At 45.9% G+C, this 22,872-nt stretch overlaps 1 protein-coding gene across 1 annotated transcript in view; it reads right to left on the reverse strand.

Annotated features, from left to right (window-relative positions):
* The window catches only part of LOC122552376 (uncharacterized), a 372,305-nt gene extending 357,136 nt beyond the window's left edge, over positions 1–15,169 (reverse strand). Inside the window, exon 1 of the mRNA XM_087983386.1 lies at positions 14,519–15,169. Within this exon, the coding sequence (XP_087839512.1) occupies positions 14,519–14,600 (82 nt within the window). The 5' untranslated portion in view covers positions 14,601–15,169. The remainder of the gene's footprint in view (positions 1–14,518) is intronic.
* Between the last annotated feature and the right edge of the window lie 7,703 nt (positions 15,170–22,872).

The following is a 22,872-nucleotide window of genomic DNA, read 5'->3' on the forward strand; positions in this document are numbered from 1 at the left end:
GGTCCCAGGTTCGATTCCAGCCTAAGTCAACTGCCTGCGTGGAGTTTGCACATTCTCTGTGTAGGTTTCCTCCGGATGCTCCGGTTTCCTCCCACAATCCAAAGATGTGCAGGTCAGGTGAATTGGCCATGTTAAGTTACTCATAGTGTTAGGTACATTAGTCAGAGGGAAATGGGTCTGGGTGGGTTACTCTTTGGAGGTTCAGTGTGGACTGGTTGGACCAAAGGGCCTGTTTCCACACTGTACGGAATCTAATCTAAATTACTGGACTCCCACTCCAGAGGCTTAACTAGCAACGCGGGCACAAATCCCAACCCATCAACTACTGAAGTCTAAGTTCAATCAGTAAATTAAAGCTGGCAATTAACCACTATGGACGGTAGTGACTGTTAAGGCCATCACTAGTTGTTGTGAAAACGCACCTGGAAGTCTGTCTTTTTAGCTGACATGTGACTCCAGATCCACACCAATGTTGCAAATGCCTATGAAATAGCCCTAGTCAGGGAAATTAGGAATGAGCAACAGCCATGTCCTATGAAGAAAGATCAAATAACTGATTTCATTTTCATTTTCCCCAGCTTAAACTGTGTCAGTGAACCTGATCGGTTTAATTTGGTCACCTTGTGTTTTAGACTGACTGTGTTTCTCCCTCTTCGCTGGATGTCCATTCCCCTTCCTGGGTAGTACATCAATGTGCTGAAAACTACATCTTTCCAACAAGACTTTCTGAAGTGCAATCAGAGTAATGCAGGAAAATTCAGCGTCAACTTGCAGAGAATTCTTGCAAAGGACAGCGAAATCAGTTGTTGTTGTAAAGGTGTCACTTGAGGGATAAATATTGACCAGATTAACAGAGAGGGCTCCACGGCCTTTCTTCAAGATTGCTTCACAGGATTCCCCGAGTCTGCCAGACAGAATCTGAGATTAACACCTCATCTGACATATGCTCTCTCCGACAATGGAGTACTCCCTCAAAACTGCAAATAACTATCTTCAAGTCAGCTCATATTCAAGCCAGTCTACCCTGGAAAAGTAAATGTATCCGGGCAATTAGCAATAGAGGGGAAAAGAAAGCAACTTCCCAGGAATTTCCCCAAACACTAATTGAGACTTTATACCAAACCAGGAACCACAGTAAAGCATATACTAGCTAGTGTCCTCATTATGAGCTACCTTTATAGTTGAGCGGTGTGGGCCTTGTATCTAAGAAAGGATGTGTTGACCTTGGAGTGGGTCAGAGAAGGTTTATAAGAATGGTCCTGCGGATGAAGGGCTCATGGTATGTGGAGCATTTGAGGACTCTGGGTCTGTACCTGATTGAGTTTTGAAGGTTAAGGGGGAATCTCATTGAAGTTTACAAATACTGACAGGCCTGGAGAAAGTAAATGTGGAGAAGATGTTCCCACTAGTAGGAGAGACTTTGACCCAAGGTCACAGCCTCAGAGTGAAGGATGAACCCTTTAGAACTGAGATGAGGAGGAATTTCTTCAGCCAGTGGTCGGGGAATCCGGGCAATTCATTGCCGCAGAGGGCTGTGGAGGCCAAGTCATCGAGTGTATTTAAGACAAGAGATAGACTGGTTCTTGATTGATAAGGGGATCAAGGGTTACAGGGAGAAGACAGGAGAGTGGGATTGAGAAACATATCAGCCATGATCGAATGGCAGAGAAGACTCAATGGGCCGAATGGCCTATTTCTGTTCCTATATCTTATAGTCTTATGTGGATTGAGGGATTGTATTGAGAACCAGGGCCCCCCTGAACTAGGAGGATCCAAGCTGCTAATTGCTACAGAGCCTTGGAAAGAAGTGGGTTCTATTTGGGCACTAACTTTGGTGAAATATTGGCTTTATGTAAAGGGTGCCATCCAATTTGTGAGAGCCATCATTTGGTATCTAACGGCGAAAACCATTCTCACCCATTGCCCAACTGGTCTCTGTGCTAAATTCAGACCGAGTCACTCCTTCTCAATCTCTACCTCCATCATGCCTGCAATTCCTACACTTCCTTTATTGTCGGGAGTGACTGATTCTCGTCATCCTCCATCAATTCAGCCATTCTTCAGCTTATACATCAAACACAATGAGACTATTGATCCGCACGGTCCAAGGCATTGTATTCCTCACTTGCGACGAAAATAGTGATTATAAATGCGAGATGGTCACAAAGTGGTTCGATTGATTAATACTGAGGTACATGGGTTCAAATGACAACAAAGGAATTTCAATTCAGTTTTAGGTTGAAATTAATCATCAGTGACAATGAAACTACCAAGATTACTCTAAAAAAACTGATCGGGTTCACTCATGTCCTTGAACAATGGAAATCAGTCAACCTTAACCAGCCTGGTCTGTGTACAATTGATGCTGATTTGGTCTTATAGTCTAGTAAGGCACACCTAGTTATGCTCAAGACAGTATGTCTCCGTAAGGCAGAAGGATTCTACGAAAGGTCTAAACCAACCACAGATAACCAGGGATGTTAAAGGTAATAAACTGATTGAAAAACATACAAGACTTTTTTTCCGGGAGTGTTGGCGGTTGAGGGGTGACATTATAGAGGCTTATGAAATCATAAAGGGCATGGATAGGGTGAATAAACAAGGTCTTTTCCCCCTGGAGTGGGGGAGTCCAGAACTATAGGGTATAGGTTCAAGGTGGGAGGTATGGAGACTCCGTGGTTCGCACTGCTGCCTCACTGCACCAGGGTTCTGAGTTCAATTCTATCCTTGGGCGATTGCCTGTGTGGAGTTTGCAAATTCTCCCTGTGTCTGCATGGGTTTCCTTCAGTTTCATCCCACAGTTCAAAGACATACAGGTTCAAGTGGATTGGCCATGTTACGATGTCCTGTTGCATCCAGGAATGTGCAGGCTGGGTGAGTTAGCCATGGTAAATGCAGAGTTACAGGGACAGGATGGTCAGTGTGGAACCAATGGGCTGAATGGCCTGCTTCTACACTGTAGGGATTCTATTCTAACGCGACGGGCAAGATTCAAAATGTCTATGGAAGAGGTGGTGAAGGCAGCACAATTATAGCATTTCAAAGGTGTCCATAGCATTTCAAAGGGGTCAGAGGAATATGGGCCAAGTGCTGGCAAATGGGATGAGACTAACTTAGGATATCTGTTCAGCATGGACGAGTTGGACCGAAGGGTCTGTTTCCGTGCTGTACATCTCTACAGCTCACCACCACTTTCTCTAACACAGCTCTGAATGGGTCACTGACTTTGCCAATGATGCTTGAAGTCACGAATGGGTTAAAAATAACATCCTGGTTACTTTCCGTTTTTTTTGTAAAACTGTGCATGGGATAAAAGTGGGGCAGTAGCAAGTTGAAAGGGAAAGGTTTTGTGTGTCACCGTTGTTTGCAAAGTGAAAACAAGCTGCCATCAGAGTTTTGTGATAAGTCAGACCCCAGGCCAGCTCTCTATGTCTGAAAAGGGAGCCAAACTTCAAACAGGTTTCCTGTGTCTATGATACTGTAAATGCAGCAGTTGAGATAATCCTTCCCTGGCACCAGTTCCCTCACTTCCCCACCGGTTCTACTCCTGTTCACAGCCCTTCCCAACATTAACGTAACACTCCTGCCCGCTTTGTAATTGTATTCCAGAAATATCCAGTATTGCGCATCTCCTATCCATTGAAGCAACTTCGCAAGAGGAACTGGAGCACATAACTTAGATTTTAGATCAGAGTGGTGCTGGAAAAGCACAGCAGGTCAGGCAGCATCCGAGGAGCAGAAAAATCGACGTTTCAGGCAAAAGCCTTTCATCAGGAATTGAGGCAGGAAGCCTCCAGGGTGGAGAGATAAATGGTGGGGTGGGGCTGGGGAGAAGGTAGCAAAGAGTACAATAGGTGAATGGGGGTGGGGATGAAGGTGATAGGTCAGAGAGGAGGGTGGGGGAAGGTAGCAAAGAGTACAATAGGTGAATGGAGGTGGGGATGGAGGTGATAGGTCAGAGAGGAGGGTAGGGGAAGGTAGCAAAGAGTACAATAGGTGAATAGGGGTGGGGATGGAGGTGATAGGTCAGAGAGGAGGGTGGAGCAGATAGGTGGGAAGGGAGATTGGCAGGTAGGATAGGTCATGAGGACGGTGCTGAGCTGGAAGGTTGGATCTGAGGTAAGGTGGGGGGAAGGAAAATGAGCAAATTAGTGAAGTCCACATTGATGCCCTGGGGTTGAAGTGTTCCGAAGTGGAAGATCCTCACTTTTGCCACATAACTTATATGTCTAGCTGGAGTTTGAAGGAAAGACTTGCACTTCCACGGTGCTTTCCATGTTGTCTCAAACTACTTCAGACAAGTGCTTTTCTAAGTGTAGTCACATCTGTCAGATCAGAAATGCAACGGGGTGGCACTGTGGCTTAGTGGTTAGCACTGTTGCCTCACAGCACCAGGGATCTGGGTTCAATTTCACCCTTGGGCAACTGTCTGTGTGGAGTTTGCACATCCTCCCCGTGTCTGTGTGGGTTTCCTCCGGGTGCTCCGGTTTCCTCCCACAATCCAAAGATGTGCAGGCTAGAGTGGATTGGCCATGGGAAACTGCCCATAGTGTTCAGGGGTGCGTAGGCTAGGTGCATTAGTCAGGGGGGGTGTAGAATAATAGGGGAATGAGTCTGAGTGGGATCTCCTTGGAGGGTCGGTGTGGACATGTCGGGCCAAATGGCCTGTTCCCACACTGTAGGGATTCTATGATTCTATCCTGCTCCGACAAACAGCAATAGGACAATGGGCCGATAATCCGCTTTCTCTCAATGAAGATGCTCAGAAGCAGCAGTGTGTACGAGATGCACTGCAGAAATTCACCAAAGATCCTCAGACAGCACCTTCCAAACCCACGACCACTTCCATCCAGAAGGACAAGGGCAGCAGATACATGGGAACACCACCACATGCAAGCTCCCCTCCAAGCCACCCACCATCCTGACTTGGAAACATATCGCTGTTCCTTCAGTGTTGCTGGATCAAATCCTGGAATTCCGTCCCTAAGGGCATTGTGGATCAACCCACTGTAGGTGGGCTGCAGCGGTTCAGGAAGGCAGCTCACTCCCACCTTGTCAAGGGGCAACTAGGGATGGGCAATAAATACTGACCCAGCCAGTAACTCCCGCAAATGAATTAATTGAAAAAAAGACTGAGGAATTGGCCAGGACGCTGGGGAAGAACTCTCCTTGTTCTTCCGACAAATAGTACAAGGAGATTGTTAAACCCACCCACCCAGACAGACAGATAGCCTGAGCTCACTGTCTCATCTGCAGGGGTGCTGCACTGTCAGAGATGCCAATGTCTGTACGAAATATTAACCCTACCTGCCAGTTCAGGTGGCTGTTTCAGCTTGAAAAGTGTGGGTGCTAGAAAAGCACAGATGGTCAAGCAGCACCCAAGGAGCAGGAGAATCGACATTTTGAGCATAAGCATTCCTGATGAAGAACTTATGCTCGAAACGTCGATTTTCCTGCTCTTCGGATACTGCCTGACCTGCTGTGCTTTTCCAGCACCACTCTAATCTTGACTCTGATCTCCAGCGTCTGCAGTCCTCACTTTCGCCTGGTCTCAGCAATGAAGGCAAACATGCTAAACGTCTTCTTTACCACCCTGTGTACCTGTGGCATAACTCAGACTTGTTGACTTTTTCCAGCAGTCTCTCTTTTCAATCCCAGAAAAAAAACTGATCTAGCTCCGTATTCCTTCACTCATGTACACTGGAGAAGTACAAAATCTTATATTTTCTATCAACCTGCTTAGACAGGTATATAACATACTGACGGGGCATGAACCCACAACCTTCTAGCCTAGAGGTACGGACCTTCTAGCCTAGAAGGTGACTAAGGAGGTGGACGAGGGGAAAGCGGTAGATGTGGTGTATATGGATTTTAGTAAGGCGTTTGATAAGGTTCCCCATGGTAGACTACTGCAAAAAATACGGAGGTATGGCATTGAGGGTGAGTTGGAGGTTTGGATTAGGAGTTGGCTGGCTGGAAGAAGACAGAGGGTAGTAGTTGATGGCAAAGGTTCATCTTGGAGTGCCGTCACTAGCGGTGTTCCGCAAGGATCTGTTTTGGGACCATTGCTGTTTGTCATTTTTATAAATGACCTGGAGGAGGGGTTAGAAGGTTGGGTGAGCAAGTTTGCGGATGATACGAAAGTCGGAGGAGTTGTAGACAGTGAGGAAGGATGTGGCAGGTTACAGCGGTATATAGATAAGCTGCAGAACTGGGCAGAAAGGTGGCAAATGGAGTTCAATGTAGCTAAGTGTGAGGTGATTCACTTTGGGAAGAGTAACGAAAAGATGGGGTACTGGGCTAATGGTCGGATACTTGGTAGTTTGGATGAGCAGAGGGATCTTGGTGTCCATGTACACAGATCTTTGAAAGTTGCCACCCAGGTAAATAGTGCGGTGAAGAAGGCATATGGCGTACTGGCTTTTATTGGTAGAGGAATTGAGTTCCGGAGTACTGAGGTCATGTTGCAGTTGTATAAAACTCTGGTGCGGCCGCATCTGGAGTATTGTGTGCAGTTTTGGTCGCCATACTATAGGAAGGATGTGGACGCACTGGAACGGGTGCAGAGGAGGTTTACCAGGATGTTGCCTGGTATGGTAGAAAGATCGTATGAGGAAAGGCTGAGGCACTTGGGGTTGTTTTCATTGGAGAAAAGAAGGTTTAGGGGTGACTTGATAGAGGTGTACAAGATGATTAGGGGTTTAGATAGGGTCGACAGTGAGAATCTTTTTCCACGTATGGAGTCAGCTATTACAAGGGGGCATAGCTTTAAATTAAGGGGGGGTAGGTATAGGACAGATGTTAGGGGTAGGTTCTTTACTCAGCGGGTCGTGAGTTCATGGAATGCCCTGCCAGTAGCAGTGGTGGACTCTCCCTCATTATGGGCATTTAAGCGGGCATTGGATAGGCATATGGAGGATAGTGGGCTAGTGTAGGTTAGGTGGGCTTGGATCGGCGCAACATCGAGGGCCGAAGGGCCTGTACTGCGCTGTATTCTTCTATGTTCTATGTTCTATGTTCTATTACCACTGTGCCACAAGTCAGCACAACTGTACGCTGACTGTGGTGAGTGAGAGGCAGAAACCACAAGATCAAATAAAAAAGGAGGCAACAACTATTCTGTGCTCACGTTTATATTTCAATTGAGATGATCCTTGAAAAAGAAATAGAAAAAATATTAAATATTACGTGAGCTGTTAGCTCTGTCAGAATCAGTTTTCAAAGAAAATGCTTTGCCCTAACTGTACTGACGACTCCGAAGTATTTAAGAATACAGAAACAGACCATTCAGCCCGACCAGCTTGTGCTTCTGCTCCAACTAAGCCTCCTCTTCCAACAACTTGGAAAGCTCAATCCGCGTCAGCAGGAGGAATGTCAAGAACACAAGAGAGATGCAACAACACCCAGGGCTGAAGCTGGAGTATAATTGGAATCGGAGCTGACTCCCTTCTAATGGAAGCTTGACTACTGCACAAAACTCTCAGTAATTCCAGAGAAGAAAAGTAATAACAGTTTAATTTAAACTCTTCTGAATTGCAATGTGGTCCTCCAGCTGGTTAGGGATATTTACCTGATGGTGGCTAATTTAGAACAATTCGAACGAATTACAGACGTCAATGAACTCCCGAGATTAAAGGGGATTGGAATGCCTACCAATGATTTTGTCATTCAAGCGTGTAATTGTTCCAAAGAAACTACAAACTGAAGAGATTAGTTTGTTCAAATTGAGAGCTCCACATTGTTCTCCGATACATGCAAGTTGTATTTCTTTCCCAACAACTGATGGAACTCTTAGGTCTGCCTGGGGAGTGTCAGCGAGTATGAGATAGTGATGGAGACGGAAATAGGTCTGGAGTAGGTCATGGGGCCTGTTGAAACTGTTCCACCGTCCCAGCGCACAGCTGATCATCAACCTCAAAGCAACTTTCCCCATACTATGCCTGCATCCCTTAATTTATTGGGTATCCAGAAATCTACTAATCTCTATCTTGAACGCACTCAATGACTAAGCCTCACCAGCCCTCTGAAGCAAAAAATTCCAAAGACTCACCACCATCCAAATGCAGAAATGCCTCCTCTTCCAACTCCTAAATGAGTCGACTCTGACTATTAAGTAGTATCGACAGCAAAGAAACCGTGACCCTGGTTCCACACACACCCCTACCCTGGGGAAACACCCCTTCTGCATCCGACCCATTAAGAATTTTGTAAGTTTCAATGAAATCACCTCTCATTCTTCTGAACTCTAGAGAGTACAGGCCCGTCACAAAGTCCCACCAACCTAGGAATGAGTCTGGTGAGAAAGAAACAAGTTGAACTGCTGTAAATCAGAAACCAAAACAGAAATTGCTGGAAAAGCTCAGCACGCCTGGCAGCATCTGTGGGGAGAGAAACAGTTAACGTTTTGGGGTCGAGTGACCCCTCCTCAGAACTGATTATTCTGGTGAACCTCTGTTGCACTCTCTCTCTCTCTCTCTCTCTATTGATTTAAATGAAAGCATTGATCTGGTTAAAAAGCCCCTGTAGGGGTAAACAAAATTTAACTTGGAAACACCGGCATGGAAACTTATCAAAAACGTTACCACCGCCCCTGCGATGCCCCCTGGTCTTGAAAGGCCTGTAACGTGCCAGTGCATGCTTCCCCTTGATACTCAGTGTGTGGTCATAATTGCAGAAGTGTTTAGTCCTTCCTTAACTAAGTGACCAAAATCACACACAACACTCCAGGTGCAATTCCACCAAGACTCTACACCATTGTAGGAAGCCATTCAGAGGGAGATTGAAGGATCATGTTTTTCAATGTCTGGACATTAACCTGCTCTAGGTAAATGGGTTCTTTAAGAATTTGTAAAATGTGCGCAGACTTTCCAACTTTCCTGTCCCTATAATAAACCTGTGTTTTGGTTAACAACCTCGTCGCCAGACATAACGACACATTGATTAATACCATTTATAAATTTTGTCTATTCAAAAAAAGAATCTGGTCCACATGCACGTTCACTGGAGTCCGGACAGAAAATACAGTAATATTGGCTATGAACATAGAAGAGCTTCATTTTGTGGGATACGAGATGAGTTGGACCAGTGTGTTAAATTTGCAAATTTTACTAAATTAAACGCTGGGAGGTGTCAATTTGAGCGCTGCAGTCAGGATTCAATATTCAAACTGAAATAACTCCATGGAGACCGGTATCCCATCACCAAGTCACCCTTTATTCACATGTGCTCTGCACATGGACCATGACCAGCCAACTCAGAGCCAGTCCCTGGAGTGAAGAGAACCTATGACCCTCCTGTTTAAATCTGTCAGCCAGGACTCCCTGATTGGGGCTGTTAACCTGGTACAATCAGGGAACTCAGATTCAGTGAGATCCACCTGGCTGATCTTGTGACAATCTCTACATAAACCAATTAAAATTTTGAATGAACCTTGCAACTCATCAGAACCTTGCCCTGAGAAGGGTCACTTGACCTCATAGAATCTGAGTTCCCTGATTGGACTAGGTTAACAGCCCCAATCAGGGAGCCCTGGCTGACAGATATCAACAGGAGGGTCAGAGATTCTGCTCACTCTGAGAGCTGGCTCTGAGGGAGCTGGATCAGTGTCAAGGAACTCTCCATGTGACACTAAAGGGTGATTTGGTGACAGGATACCAACCTCTCTGGAGTTATTTCATTAATTGTGGATTCAAGGGACATCACCACCCCCTGCCCCACCCCAGTTCAGACAATGGGGAGCCTTGGCAGTAAGTTGACTTGGCCAAAGACATTAACCACAAGCACTCGCCAATCTTTACTCACTTCACCAAGCTGCGGTCAGCATGATCAAAGAGATTCCAAAATGGGCGTGGATTTGTGAGGAAGACATTCAAGTGAAGAAGGAAGGGAGGTGAGTGATAGAGATGTGATTTGCAAGGACAGGTACATGAGTGGGATGGGATGGGGTGGAATACTGCCTGAGGAGGGACAACCATTTCCAGTAGGATGCTGGCTGCTCAGCAGATTCAGTTTGTAATGGGAGCAATGGAGCAGGAGATGTCAAGGACAAGAAACTTCCAAGAGGCATCATGGAGATAATAGAGAAACTATAGAAATAAATGAGCTGTGTGGGACCTGGGGTGGGGGCTGCTGTCCCTTGAATCCACACTTGATGAAATAACTCCAGAGAGGCTGGTTTCCTATCACCAAGTCTCCCGTTATATACACCCGGAGAGTCCATGACACTGGCCCAGCTCCTTCAGAGCCAGCTCTCAGAGTGAACAGAACCTCTGACCCTCCTGTTTGTATCTGTCAGTCAGGGCTCCCTGATTGGACCAGGTTAAAAGCCCCAATCAGGGAACTCAGATTCTCTGAGGTCAAGTGACCCTTCTCAGGGAAAGGTTCTAATGAGTTGCAAGGTTAATTCAAAATGTTAATTGGTTTATGTAGAGATTGTAACGAGGTCAGCCACATGGATCTCATAGAATCTGAGTTCCCTGATTGGGGCTGTTAACCTGGTCCATATGTGTGTTTGTATGTGTGTGTGCATGCCTGTACATGTGAGTATGCATTCACGTATGAGTAGACACACTTACATACTACACGTGTTTTTACATATTCATGTGTGTGCATATACATTATATATATGTGTGTGTGTGTGTGTGCGTGTGTGTATGTTGGAACATCTAGTTGCAGCTGTACAAGATGTTGGTGAGGCCACATTTGGAGTACTGTGGGCAATTCTGGTTGTCCTGCTATAGGAAGGGAAGGATATTATTGAACTATTAAGAGTGCAGGAAAGGTTTACTGGGGTGCCACCTGGACGGGAAGGCTTCAGTTGTAAAGACAGGTCAGAAAGGCTGGGACTTCTTTCCCTGTAACATAAGAGACTGAGGGGTGACCTTATTGAGGGGCACAGATAAGGTAGATAGCAGACAACTTTACCCCACATAGGGGAGTCTGAAACTAGAGGGAATAGGTTTCAGATGAGAGGGGAAAGATAAAAAGGGTCCAGAGGGGCAACATTTTCACATCGAGGTTAGTGAGTGTCTGGAGCAGGCTGCCAGAGGTAGTGGTGGAAGCAAATGCAATTTCGTCAGTTGAGAAACATTTAGATAGGTCCATGAATGGGACAGGTATGGAGGGATTAGACCAAACACAGGCAAATGGGACTAGTTCAGATTGTGACAACTGGTCTGCATGGGCTAGTTGGGCTGAAGGGCCTGTTTCCACGCTGCAGACTTTGTAACTCCATGACCACTGCTGGTACCTTGCGGCATGTGTCACTTCTAACAACATGGGGCACTGGGTGAGGGTGGTTCAATGTCACCAAACCTCCCTTGACTTAGGCCTATCTAAAGGTGGAGGATACACAACATGATGTATCTACAGAACAGGACTTTCTGAGATAGAAAGACTTATTGCATAATCACAGTAGGTACGAGGGAATTTCTCAAGGGGAATGACTCGGACCTTAGGGAGCTGGTCCAGTTTCAGCTACTCCCTCCTTAAACTGGAATAGAACACCCCTGTCTCCATTCTCAGACTCTGAGACATGTGCAGAGTAGGTGGAGCTATTATATCCTGAACATTATCCCATTCAGAGCTATTGCGCAATCCTGATGTATGCACAGCAAGATTCCAGAAACAACTTGGCCTTAATCACCTATTTTCTTGCAAAGGAGCCCATATCCCCAATCCCTCTGCTGGTAAATGATTAGTCCCCACTTCGGGATTCTGGGATATCTGGTCGGCATGGACAAGTTGGACTGAAGGATTTGTTTCTGTGCTGAACATCTTTATGACCCTCTGAGTGAAGATTTGCAAAGAAAAGTTCCCTGCTCCTTTTCTGCAAAGTTATGCCTCTAAATCTTTAACATCCACTTAATAGGCTTCAGGTCAGTGCCCCGTGCAAACACAGGCAGCGCTCCCTCACTCTGTCAAAGTGTGGGTGTTGTAGCCGAGTCTCTGGGCTGGTTTTACAGCGCACAACCACCTGATGTGATTTGAGAGTTCCCACAGACTGAGCTGGAGCCTGAAAGTGAGGTACAGGATGGATTTGCAGACCTCTGCATGGCATTTGCTATGAGATTTCATTCCGTGTTCTGTTGGAGATTAATACTTGTACCAATAATGACAACAAAAACATTGATTTCAGGCATGATTTCAGGCAAGGTGGACCTCTCAGTTATGTTATCTCACAGTGCAGCGACCCCTGGAATTTAAATCTCACTCCGTGGTATCCAATGCCCACACTGTCTGTCTGTAACCTTCTCCAATCCTATGATCCTCCTGAGATCTCTACATTCCGCTGATCCCTGCCTCCTGCTCCATCTTACCATCAGTGGTGGCATTGCTTTTTCACCTGCCTGCATCCAAAGGTCTGGAATTCTTTCCCTCAACCTCTCTCTCTCTCTCTCTCTCTCTCTCTCTCTCTCTCTCTCTGCTCACTTAAGACACTCCATCAAGCTATAAAATTACAGAATCGTTCGGGGCAAGGAGGCTCTTCGGTCCATCTAGTTGGTATTGCCAAAGCTGTGATGTACCTGCACTGGTCCCAATCTGGTCACCTACCCTAATATCTCCAAAAGGGGGATCCATGTTTGAGCACATTCCTGCTCACCGTCTCGAGTGCTGCATTATGTAACAGCCAGCAGCCACACAACGATAAACTTCAGAAGATAGTCAGAGAGACGCAGACATCCAGTTCCCTGCTCAAGTACTGCCCTCAGGGGAAAGCCAAGAGTGACCCTGTTGTGGTTACTTTTAATTGCAAATTTCAAACTCACTTCGTCCTGAAGGGAAGATAGCGAGAGTGGACACAGAGAGGGACATCAGGTCGGCCTGGCAGCCTGAATTTGGACAAAATGAACGGGCCGAGAGCCAGTGTTAGCAACTCATCCTGGGACGGCAGACAGCTGTGGGGCTGCAGGTCAGGAGGGGACAATGACTATGACTGGAATCGCTGACCCCAGCACATTCCAGTGGGAACTGTGTAGGAGGGGACCAGAGCAGAAACCCCTTGCCTGGACCTCTGCAGGGAGGTCAGTGGGAAAACTGCAGCAGGAAAAAGAGAAAAAGCCAGATTTGTTTTAAATCCCATCCGTGCCAAGCTACAATTCTGCCAACTCTGAACCCCCTGGCAACCCAGCCACGGGGGCAAGTCCTTGCAGAGACCAACACCCTGCGACGTTCACTCCTGTACACGAAGTGGGGACTAATGATAAACTTGTAGCTTTTACACACATGAGCTGCAATGACACTTACGGATCACTTAGCCCAGGCCTGTTCTGAAATCGTACGAAAGGATTTCACAAAGCCCCTCGCTCATTCTGCAGCACGTATCTGGGCTGCACACCTCAAACAGACGGGTGGAGAGAATCACAAAAAAAAGCAAAATCAATGCAGCAGGCCATTCAGCCCCTTGAGTTTGACCTGACATTGGGATGAGACATTGTGTGAGCCATTAGCAATCCGAAGGGAAGTCTGCTACCCCTGACCCTCAAGCCCATCCCCCACGTCAACCTTTTCTAATTTTCTTTCTTAGCTCCTGAGGCTAAAAAGGTACTGCAGCTGGCAGCAAGTCTAGCCTAGCCTGGCCTAGCACACCCTCAGAAACAGGGCACCACGTTCTCAAAAGGGAATTCCCATTAGCTCAGGCATTCCTGCGGTCAGCACCATGCCAAGCCCCATCCGCAACCGTCCAAGAAGAACTTCCGATCTCTCCAGAATGAGGTCAACAGGTGGGGCCCACCACACTGCTTTGCCACTGATTTTCAGCATTACAATCTAAGCCTCCAAATCAGAAACCACAGGCTTAACCTTTGATCACATGGCCACCCCAACAGTGCCGTAACCTGGGGTTTGTTCCAAACCGCGCCATTACCTCTTTAAGAACAAATTGCCCTTTTAAGACTGAATAGCTGCATTCCCTAAAAAGCACTTGCAGCCCCAGTCACTCTGCAGCGTTACTGTACTGTACTGTACAGTTCACGTTCAGATGCAGGACTGAGGGGAGATGGTGTCAAGGACGATGCTATAACAAAACACAGAGAAAGAGTTTGACAAATGATGCTGTTAATGACAATGTAAAACACAATGCCTCTGTTTCCACCAACCCGCGACAGACAATAGATCAATACTGCAGGGAAAAAGAAATTCAGTTAACTGTCACTTCTCATTGGGAAAATTAATTGAACAACCCTAGTTACTGGCGGTCAGAGAAAAGCACAGCAAATACGAGGGGGTGGACTGTTATGGGTAAAACTTGCTCTTTTGGGAAACAGTTTTGTTTAAATTCCGAGAGTGGAACACATAACATTTTTTTAAAAAAAAGGCGGTGGAAAAGTTGGAGTAGAGAATCTTTGCCTATTTGCAACACTACCACAATCGCTTTATTTCCAGCATAATGCTTTTCACCACGAGGTCTGTCCTGGAAACTAAAAGTACACACATTTTTAAAAGTCACGAAACCAGTGCAAGAGGAAAGTGTGTTTCCTAAAGGGGAGCTGAGACAGTGCATTTAAAGAAGTCCACTTACCTGCTTTGACAATTGTCAGTGTTACCACAAATAAAATCACTCGGGCTGACAGCTGCCTCTTCCTGATGTCCCGTTGTTCCATCTCCAAATGACATGAATTTCCTTTTTTTTTGGTCTCTCTTTCTCTCCCAATTGTTCACCTCCTCCTCCTTCCCCCCTCTGAAGACAGTTGTGTGTGTGTGTGTGTGTTTTAAAGTTTCCAAGTCCCTCACAGCGTGTATAGGTGCTACATCTATACTGTTGCCTGTACACCGCAGGACCAGGAGAAAGTTAAAGCTGCTCCCTCTCTCTTGTTCTGTGCAGGCACTGATTTTACAAGACTTCTTCACTCGACATTTTTCTTAAAAAAAAAGTGGGGGGTGGGGGTGGAAGAGATGAGGATTTTTTTTAAAAAAAAGATCCGAGGAAGTTACACTCGATTTCTCCTCCTCCCCCACCCCCCTATTTACATGTGACGATGTTTAAGGAGAGAGAGAAATGGATTTCTTTCGAATACATTGACACTGACACCACCGAGAAACAATAAAACCCTCAGCAAATCATAGCTGGCCTCAGCTCACATCCGAAACTCACTCTGTCCAGCAAACGAGATTGGCCCCAAGTTTAGCTCCATCAACTTCCAATTGGCCGCACTGATCTGTCAGTGTCTTTTTTTTATCCCTAGGGCTGAGAGAGAGAGAGAGCAACAAGTTAGGAGAAAGAATTCGCAAAGAGAGAAAGTCAATCGAAATTTTATCTCCGTGCAACTTGATTCCAAAGGAGGCGCCCTATTCATTCATTAAATTACTTTTTTTTCCACGACTACTCTAATGCAAAATAAAATGCCCAGCTGCAGTCCAAACAGGGAAGGCTGGTTACTTGCAGCCTGCCGAACGAATTGTTTCCAGGTTGAGATATTTGAGGGAAATCGATCACTACACCTGAATAGATCTTTTTTCGAAAGGCATTTTATACCAATGGTTGCATCAATAGTTTGCTCTTAGTGAGACAAAGTGAAAAATCACACCGCACCAGATTATGGTCTAACATGTTTATTTGGAAGTCTGTAACCTGGTGTGGTGTGATTTTTCACTTGGTCCAACACTGGCACCCCCACACCTTGATGAGACAATACTTGGAATGCGCTTAAAGTCATAGAGATGTACAGACCCTTCGGTCTAACTCGTCCATGCCGACCAGATATCATAAATTAATCTAGTCCCATTTGCCGGCATTTGGCCCATATCCCTCTAAACCTCTCCTATTCATGTACCCATCCAGGTAGATTGAAGTGTTGTTAGCTCCAGGGTTACTGTTCAAGAACTGGAGAGTGGCATTTTGATTTAATTACTGTTACATGTACCGAACCACAATGAAAAGTATTGTATGCTATCCAGCCATAGCATTCCTTACAGAAGTACGTCAGGGTAATGGAACAGAATAGAGTGTTGCAGCTAGATAGAAGGTGCACAGAAAGATTGACGCTAATATGAGGAGGAGGTGCCAATGTTGGACTAGGTTGGACAAGGTCAGAAGTCACACGACACGGGTTATAGTCCAGGTGAAGTGATGAAGCAGCAGGGCTCCGAAAGCTTGTGATTTCAAATAAACCTGTTGGCTTATAACCTGCTTTTCGTGTGACTTCTGACTGTGTCCAACTCTACTGTATGGGAGGTCCGTTCATAAATCTGATAACAGCAGGGAAGAAGCTGTTCTCGAATCTGTTGATAAAGACCAGTCTTCTGAACTTTTATTTCTGCAATGCTGGACTTTTTATTTCTCTATTTTTTAAGATCTGAAGAAGCTGTACCTAAGGACCTTTGATGGTGCTGTAAGTGGCGAGATATAAACTTTACACTGTACTCATTTGACATTAAAGCTAATTCTAATTCTAAACCTAGGTAGATTTTAAACTTGATTTTAATCTTGAATGAGTACCTTTGGCCAAATAGCCTCCTTCCGTCCTGTAAATTGTCTCTAAACCCATCTTTCATTTAGTTCTGGCATTCCTTCCTTGAACTCTAAACTTCATCTGAAGTAATCCTTTGGAGCCAGGTCTTTGGTCATCTGTTTTAATAGAGTTATAAAGCACAGAAGCAGTCCAATTTGTTCATGTCAAATAAGTTTCCCAAACTAAACCAGTCCTACTTGCCTGTGTTTGGTCCATATCCCACTATCCCCTTAGCTGTTTGGTAATGCTCCTGTGAAGTGGGAGGGGATGTTACACTGCAACAAGGCTGCTATATGAATCTAAATTATTGTTGTTGATTGATGGTCATTGACTGCAGCAGTTTGACTTCTCTGGCTAACAAAATGATTCATCCTACACATGCACAACCGCAAGGGATAAAATTCCTATCCCCCAAATCATTCATAATGATTTCCCATTACAGAATGTTTCACACTAAAATCAGACTGAATGGATAATTCTGAGTGTAGTATTCCCCAATTACCAATTTACACCAAACTTGCAGCAACCACACCCTCCACATACCAGTTCTCCCTGCCACACTTGCAATTAATTATGAAGGATTACGTAATCTACAGAGTCATTTTGACAGTGCAGTCCTTTCTTTCACTGACTAGCTAGCCTAGAGCTCACCCACACACAGCTGCTTTGAACACATAACTTTCCAAACTCGGAACTGATGGACCACTAATGTTACTTTTGTCCAGTCTCTCCATGCTTCTACATCAATTCGATTTAATGCACAGTTTATGCCCATGCACCGGAACACAGGAACAGGAGTAGGCCATTCAGCCCGTTGAGCCCGTTCCGCCCCTCAGACCGAACTGTGACCTGACTCCATATAGCTGCTTTGGGCCCACATAGAGTCATACAACATGGAAATGGACTCTTCGATCCAACCAGTCCATGCAGAACAAAATCGTAAACGAAACTAGTCCCACCTGCCTGCTCTGCGCCCATATCCCTCCAAACTGTTCCTATCTCTTAATACCTCTGCTTAACAAAACTCCATCTATCTCATGTTTCAATCAAACACCTTCACTGCCACTGGTAGACGTTGTATGCATTTTGATGGCACCCTTATCACGAGACATCCTGAGGGTTAGCCAATGTGGGAGCCGGTTAGCTTGCAGGGCTGGGTTGAGATGTCAACAGTGGGGTTCAGTTCCTACACCGGCTAAGTCACCAGAAAAATCCGTCTTCCCACTCTTTCCTCTTGCCTGAGATGTGTTTAAACTCACCACAGAGTCACAGAGATGTACAGCAGGGAAAAACAGGCCCTTCGGTCCAACTCGTCCATGCCGACTAAATATCCTAAATTAATCTAGTCCCATTTACTAGCACTTGACCCATATCCCTCTAAATCCTTCCTATTCATATACCCACCCAGATGCCTTTTAAATGTTGCAATTGTACCAGCCTCTACCACTTCCTCTGGCAGCTCATTCCATACACGTACCACCCTCTGTGTGAAAAAGTTGCACCTTCGGTCCCTTTTATATCTTTCTCCTCTCACCGTAAACCTATGCCCTCTAGTTCTGGACTCCCCCACCCCAGGGAAAAGACTTTGTCTATTCACCCTAACCATGTCCCTCATGACTTTATAAACCTCTATAAGGCCATCCCTCAGCCTCCAACATTCATATCTCTCCCTGATGTGAGAGTGAAGCAATGTCTATCTTATTTTTATCCAATAAATCTGACACTGAACAACATAGTGAAGATGTTAGGACAAGTGTTGGGCCAGAAAGCTGAGTCAAAATACTTAGATTCTAAGGAATGTGTGAGGGAAGGAGAAATGGATAGAGACAAGAGAGGTGTAAACAGCAAATTTCAGAGTCTGGAGTCCAGCCAGTTGAAAATGTTGGAACGATTGAAACGAAAGATGTGTACAAGTCCAGAATTTGGCACAAAAACATCAGGATCACAGGAGCACAGCAAACTCAAAGGATTCAGGGGCCGAAGGAGATTGTAGAGATAATGAAGATGCAAGGCCTGGAGGGATATGGAAACAAAGGCAAGGGTTTTAAAGGCAGTGTTGCTGTACCTGGAGCCAGTGCAAGAACAGGGGTCATACAGACCGCAAGTAAAGGTCCGTTCACAGAGATATATGTTGCAACACAGGCATGGAAGAGGCCCTTCAGCCCGTTGAGTCTGTACCAACCCATCCCACTTTCCAGCACTTGGCCAATAGCCTTAAATGTTGTGACATTTCAAGTGCTCATCGCCTTACTTTATAAGCTTTCCTGTCCTCCCAGGCAGTCCATTCCCGATTCCCACCATATTCTGGGTGGAGAGTCTTCAATCCTCCCTAAGCCTCTTACCTTTTCACCTTAAAATGATGTCCCCCACCCATCTCTTTACTGACTCATCAACTAAGTCTGCTTTCAACAGAGACGAGGGGAGGTGAGTTCTCTTGAAGAGTTGTCAATCTGTGGAGTCTATTATTCCAGAGGGCTGGGACGTTGGGTCAATATAAGGAGGAGATTTTCAGTTGGTAATGGGCTGAAGAGTTATAGGGAGCGGGCAGAAAAGTGATGAGATCAGCCATAATGGTATTGAAAGGCAGAGCATGCTCAAGGGGCTGAATGGCCTCCTCCTGTTCAGTTAAGGGGAATTGCTGTTTCCTATCCACCTTCTAAGATCTCTGAGCCTTGTGTGTGTGTCCAGTTTCATTCCACCATTTCTGGCCTTGCCAGTAGTTGCCTGGAATCGAGAGTGTGGCGCTGGAAAAGCACAGCAGGTCAGGCAGTGTCCGAGGACCAGGAGCGTCAATGTTTCGGGAAAAAAGCCCTTCAACAGGAAGTTTCATCAGTCAACTCTCCCGCTCCTCGGATGCTGCCTGACCTGCTGTGTTTTTCCAGCACCACACTCTCGACTTGAATCTCCAGCATCTGCACTCCTTACTTTTACACAGTTGCCTGGAGCCTAATTCTGGAAATTCCTCCTCCAAACCCTCTCCACTTAAATGTCCTCCTTTAGGGCACTTTGGAGAATGGAACTCTTTGACTGAACCATTTCACCATCTGACCTCTTGTCTCCTCACGTGGCTCATTGGCAAATATTGTTTCATCCTGTGAAGAGTCTGGAGTGATTCATTGCTTCAGTGGAAGTTTTTGTGGTGATAATGGGTTTAACAAAATAAAAGACAGCTTGACTCATGAGGGTCATCCAAATAATTTAGTCTGGTTGCTTTGCAGCTGGGGCAGGATGGAGCTTTCACATGTCAAAGGGCATACTGGGTGGGAGCATGGAGCCAGGATGGTCAACCTCATGTGGCAAAACCAGAAGGTGATGTCAAGTTAGAATCCCGACAGAGAAGCCACTTAATTCATTGAGTCTACACTGACCCTCTGAAGACAACCCCACTTTATCCCAGTAATTAAACATTTCCCATAGCTAATTCACCCAACCTGCACACCTATGGACTGTACAGGGCAATTTAGCACAGCCAATCCACCTAACCTGCATATCTTTGGACTGTAGGAGGAAAGCAGAGTACACCCATGCAGACAATGTGCAAGCTCCACACAGACAGTCGCCCAAGGCCAGAATTGAACCTGGGTCCCTGGTGCTGTGAGGTAGCAGTGCTAACCACTGAGCCACCGTACCTTCCAAGAGCTAGTAAGCCAAATGGAAAGGTGAAATGGATTCTCAAGAGACTTGTGTCGAGAATGTGTTGCTGGGAAAGCACAGCAGGTCAGGCAGCATCTGAGGAGCAGGAGAATCGACATTTTGGGCATAAGCTCTTCATCAGGAATGAGGCTTGTGGGCTGGGGCTGAGAGATAAATGGGAGGGGGTGGGGTTGGGGGCAGGTAGCTGAGAAAGCAATAGGTGGATGAAGGTGAGGGAGAAGATGATAAGTCAGAGGGGGGAGTGATGGACGGGTCCAGAGGACGGTGCTGAGTTGGAGGCTTGAGACTGGGATAATGTGGGGGGAGGGGAAATGAGGAGGCTGTGGAAATTCACATTTATCCTGTGTGCTTGCGGGGACCCAAGACGGAATATGAAGCATTCTTTCTCCAGGTGTCGGGTGGTAATGACTTGGGAGGAAGCCCAGGACCTGCGTGTCCTTGATGGAGTGGGAGGGGGAGTAGAAGTGTTCAGCCACGAGGCAGTGGGGTTGGTGGTTGCGGGTGTCCCAGAGATGTTCTCTGCAATGATCCGCAAGAAGACGTCCTGTCTCCCCGATGTCGAGAAGACCACATCGGGTGCAACGGATACATTAGGTGACATTGGTAGAGGTACAGGTAAATTTCTGACAGTACCTCTGCAGGAGGAACGCCACATATTCCGCCTTGGGACCCTGCAAGCACACAGGATAAATGTGGATTTCCACAGCCTCCTCATTTCCCCTCCCCCCACATTATCCCAGTATCAAGCCTCCAACTCAGCACCGCCCTCCAGACCTGTCCATCACTCCCCCCTCTGACCTATCACCTTCTCCCTCACTTTCATCCACTTCCATTCAACTACCTTCCCCCAAACCCACCCCCCTTCCCACTTATCTCTCAGCTCTGGCCCACAAGCCTCATTCCTGGTGAAGGGTTTATGCCCAAAACGTCGATTCTCCTGCTCCTCGGATGCTGACTGACCTGCTGTGCTTTTCCAGCAACACACTCTCAACTTTGATCTCCAGCACCTGCAGTCCTCACTTTCTCAAGAGACTTGTGCAGCGCAGGGTACCGTAACTGACTGAACGACCCTGGGGCAGGGAAATTTAAAACTAGGGGGCATATCTTTAAGGTGAGAGGCGAATGATTTAAAGAGGACATGAAGGGCAATGTTTTTTACACAGAGTGATTAATGTGTGAAATGAACTGGCAGAGAAAGTGGTGGATGTGGGTGCAGTTACAACATTTGAAAAAAACATTTGGAGAAGTTCATGAATAGGAAAGGTTTGGAGGAATATGGGCCAGGAGCAGGCAGGTGGGACTAGATTAGTTTGGGATTACGGTCCGTGTGGAAAAGTTGGACCGAAGGCTCTGTTTCCATGCTGTATGATTCTATGATTGCCCTTTTATCAAATCTAGCCAACACCCAAATCATTCTTTATCATTCTTGATCAGAAGCTGATTTGAAACAAAACCAGATGGCATGCTGAAGTTCTGATCTGAGTAGGACATCAGAAGACAATTTGGAGGGGTTACACCTCAGACCAGAGGGAGTGTTCAGCAAAAGTAAACTTCAATTGAATTCCAACCGCTACCAGCCATTACTTTCCATTTTCCAGATATAACATATTTAGAAATCTGAGGTTCTTCAGCTTTTAAGTGTAAGTAATTAGCCAACAGGAAACTCCCACTTAATTAAAACCCATTTTTAAAAAGGATCCTCCAGTATAAAATGTTGCCATTTATAGTTTTCTTTTAAAAATGTAGCCAGAAATGCAATGCTATCTCAACAGGTCATACCCCTCAGTCCGAAATTTTCGTGTTTCACTCCTCAGTCTTCTGCCGGTAATCCAGGCCAAGATTCTAAAATTCCTGGAACTCCTCCCCCTAATGGCATTGTGAGTCCACGTGGATTTCAGAAAGGCAGCTCACCCACATCTTGTCCAGGAGCGACTAGCGACAGATGATAAATGCCTGCGTCCCCTGTGTGATTGAGAAAGCTCAGCCCTTAGTGATGGGAACGCCAAAGTTAATGAGCCTTTTGTGTGAGCAGTGATGCAATAATGTACAGGCACCAAGCTCTGTAACATAGCTCCCCATCAGGAGACTGGAGCTACGGCTGTGCCAATCTGCCCGTCTCTAAATGGCGAGAATTATCATTGTCCTGAAACTCAAGACAATTCCTTCAAACTTTGGCCTGATTTCTCTGGAAGAGGGAAGACATCTGAAGTTTGCGAGATTACAAAGAGAATGAAAGTTGGTGAATAATTACTTTACAGTAAGTTAGGAACTCAGGAGAAACATTTACCACAAGAGGTGATAGAGGATGGAATGATTCCCAGGGAAAGCTTTTGGAAGGTTTGCTCGGTTTCCTTCTCCACTGACATTACTGGGCATTCCGAGTGCTCTGTGATTTTATTAAAAGGGACAATTTGCTATGTTAGAGTCATAGAGATGTACAGCACAGAAATAGACCCTTCAATCCAACTCATTCATGCCGACCAGATATCCGGCATTCATCTAGTCCGATCTGCCAGCACCCGGCCCAATTCCCTCTCAAACCTTTCTATTCATATACCCATCCAGATGCCTTTGAAATGCTGTAATTGTAACAGCCTCCATCACTTCCTCTGGCAGCTCATTCTATACATGTACCACCCTCTGTTTGAAAACGTTGCCCCTTGGATTCCTTTTAAATCTTCCCTTCTCAATTGAAACCCACTCCCTCCAGTTTTGGACTCCCTCATCCTGGGGAAAAGACCTTGTCCATTTACCCTATTCATTCTCCTCA

Source organism: Chiloscyllium plagiosum, unplaced genomic scaffold (assembly GCF_037043375.1).
Source record: "Chiloscyllium plagiosum isolate Xiang-an unplaced genomic scaffold, Cpla_swu_hap1 HiC_scaffold_45, whole genome shotgun sequence".
NCBI lineage: Eukaryota > Metazoa > Chordata > Chondrichthyes > Orectolobiformes > Hemiscylliidae > Chiloscyllium > Chiloscyllium plagiosum.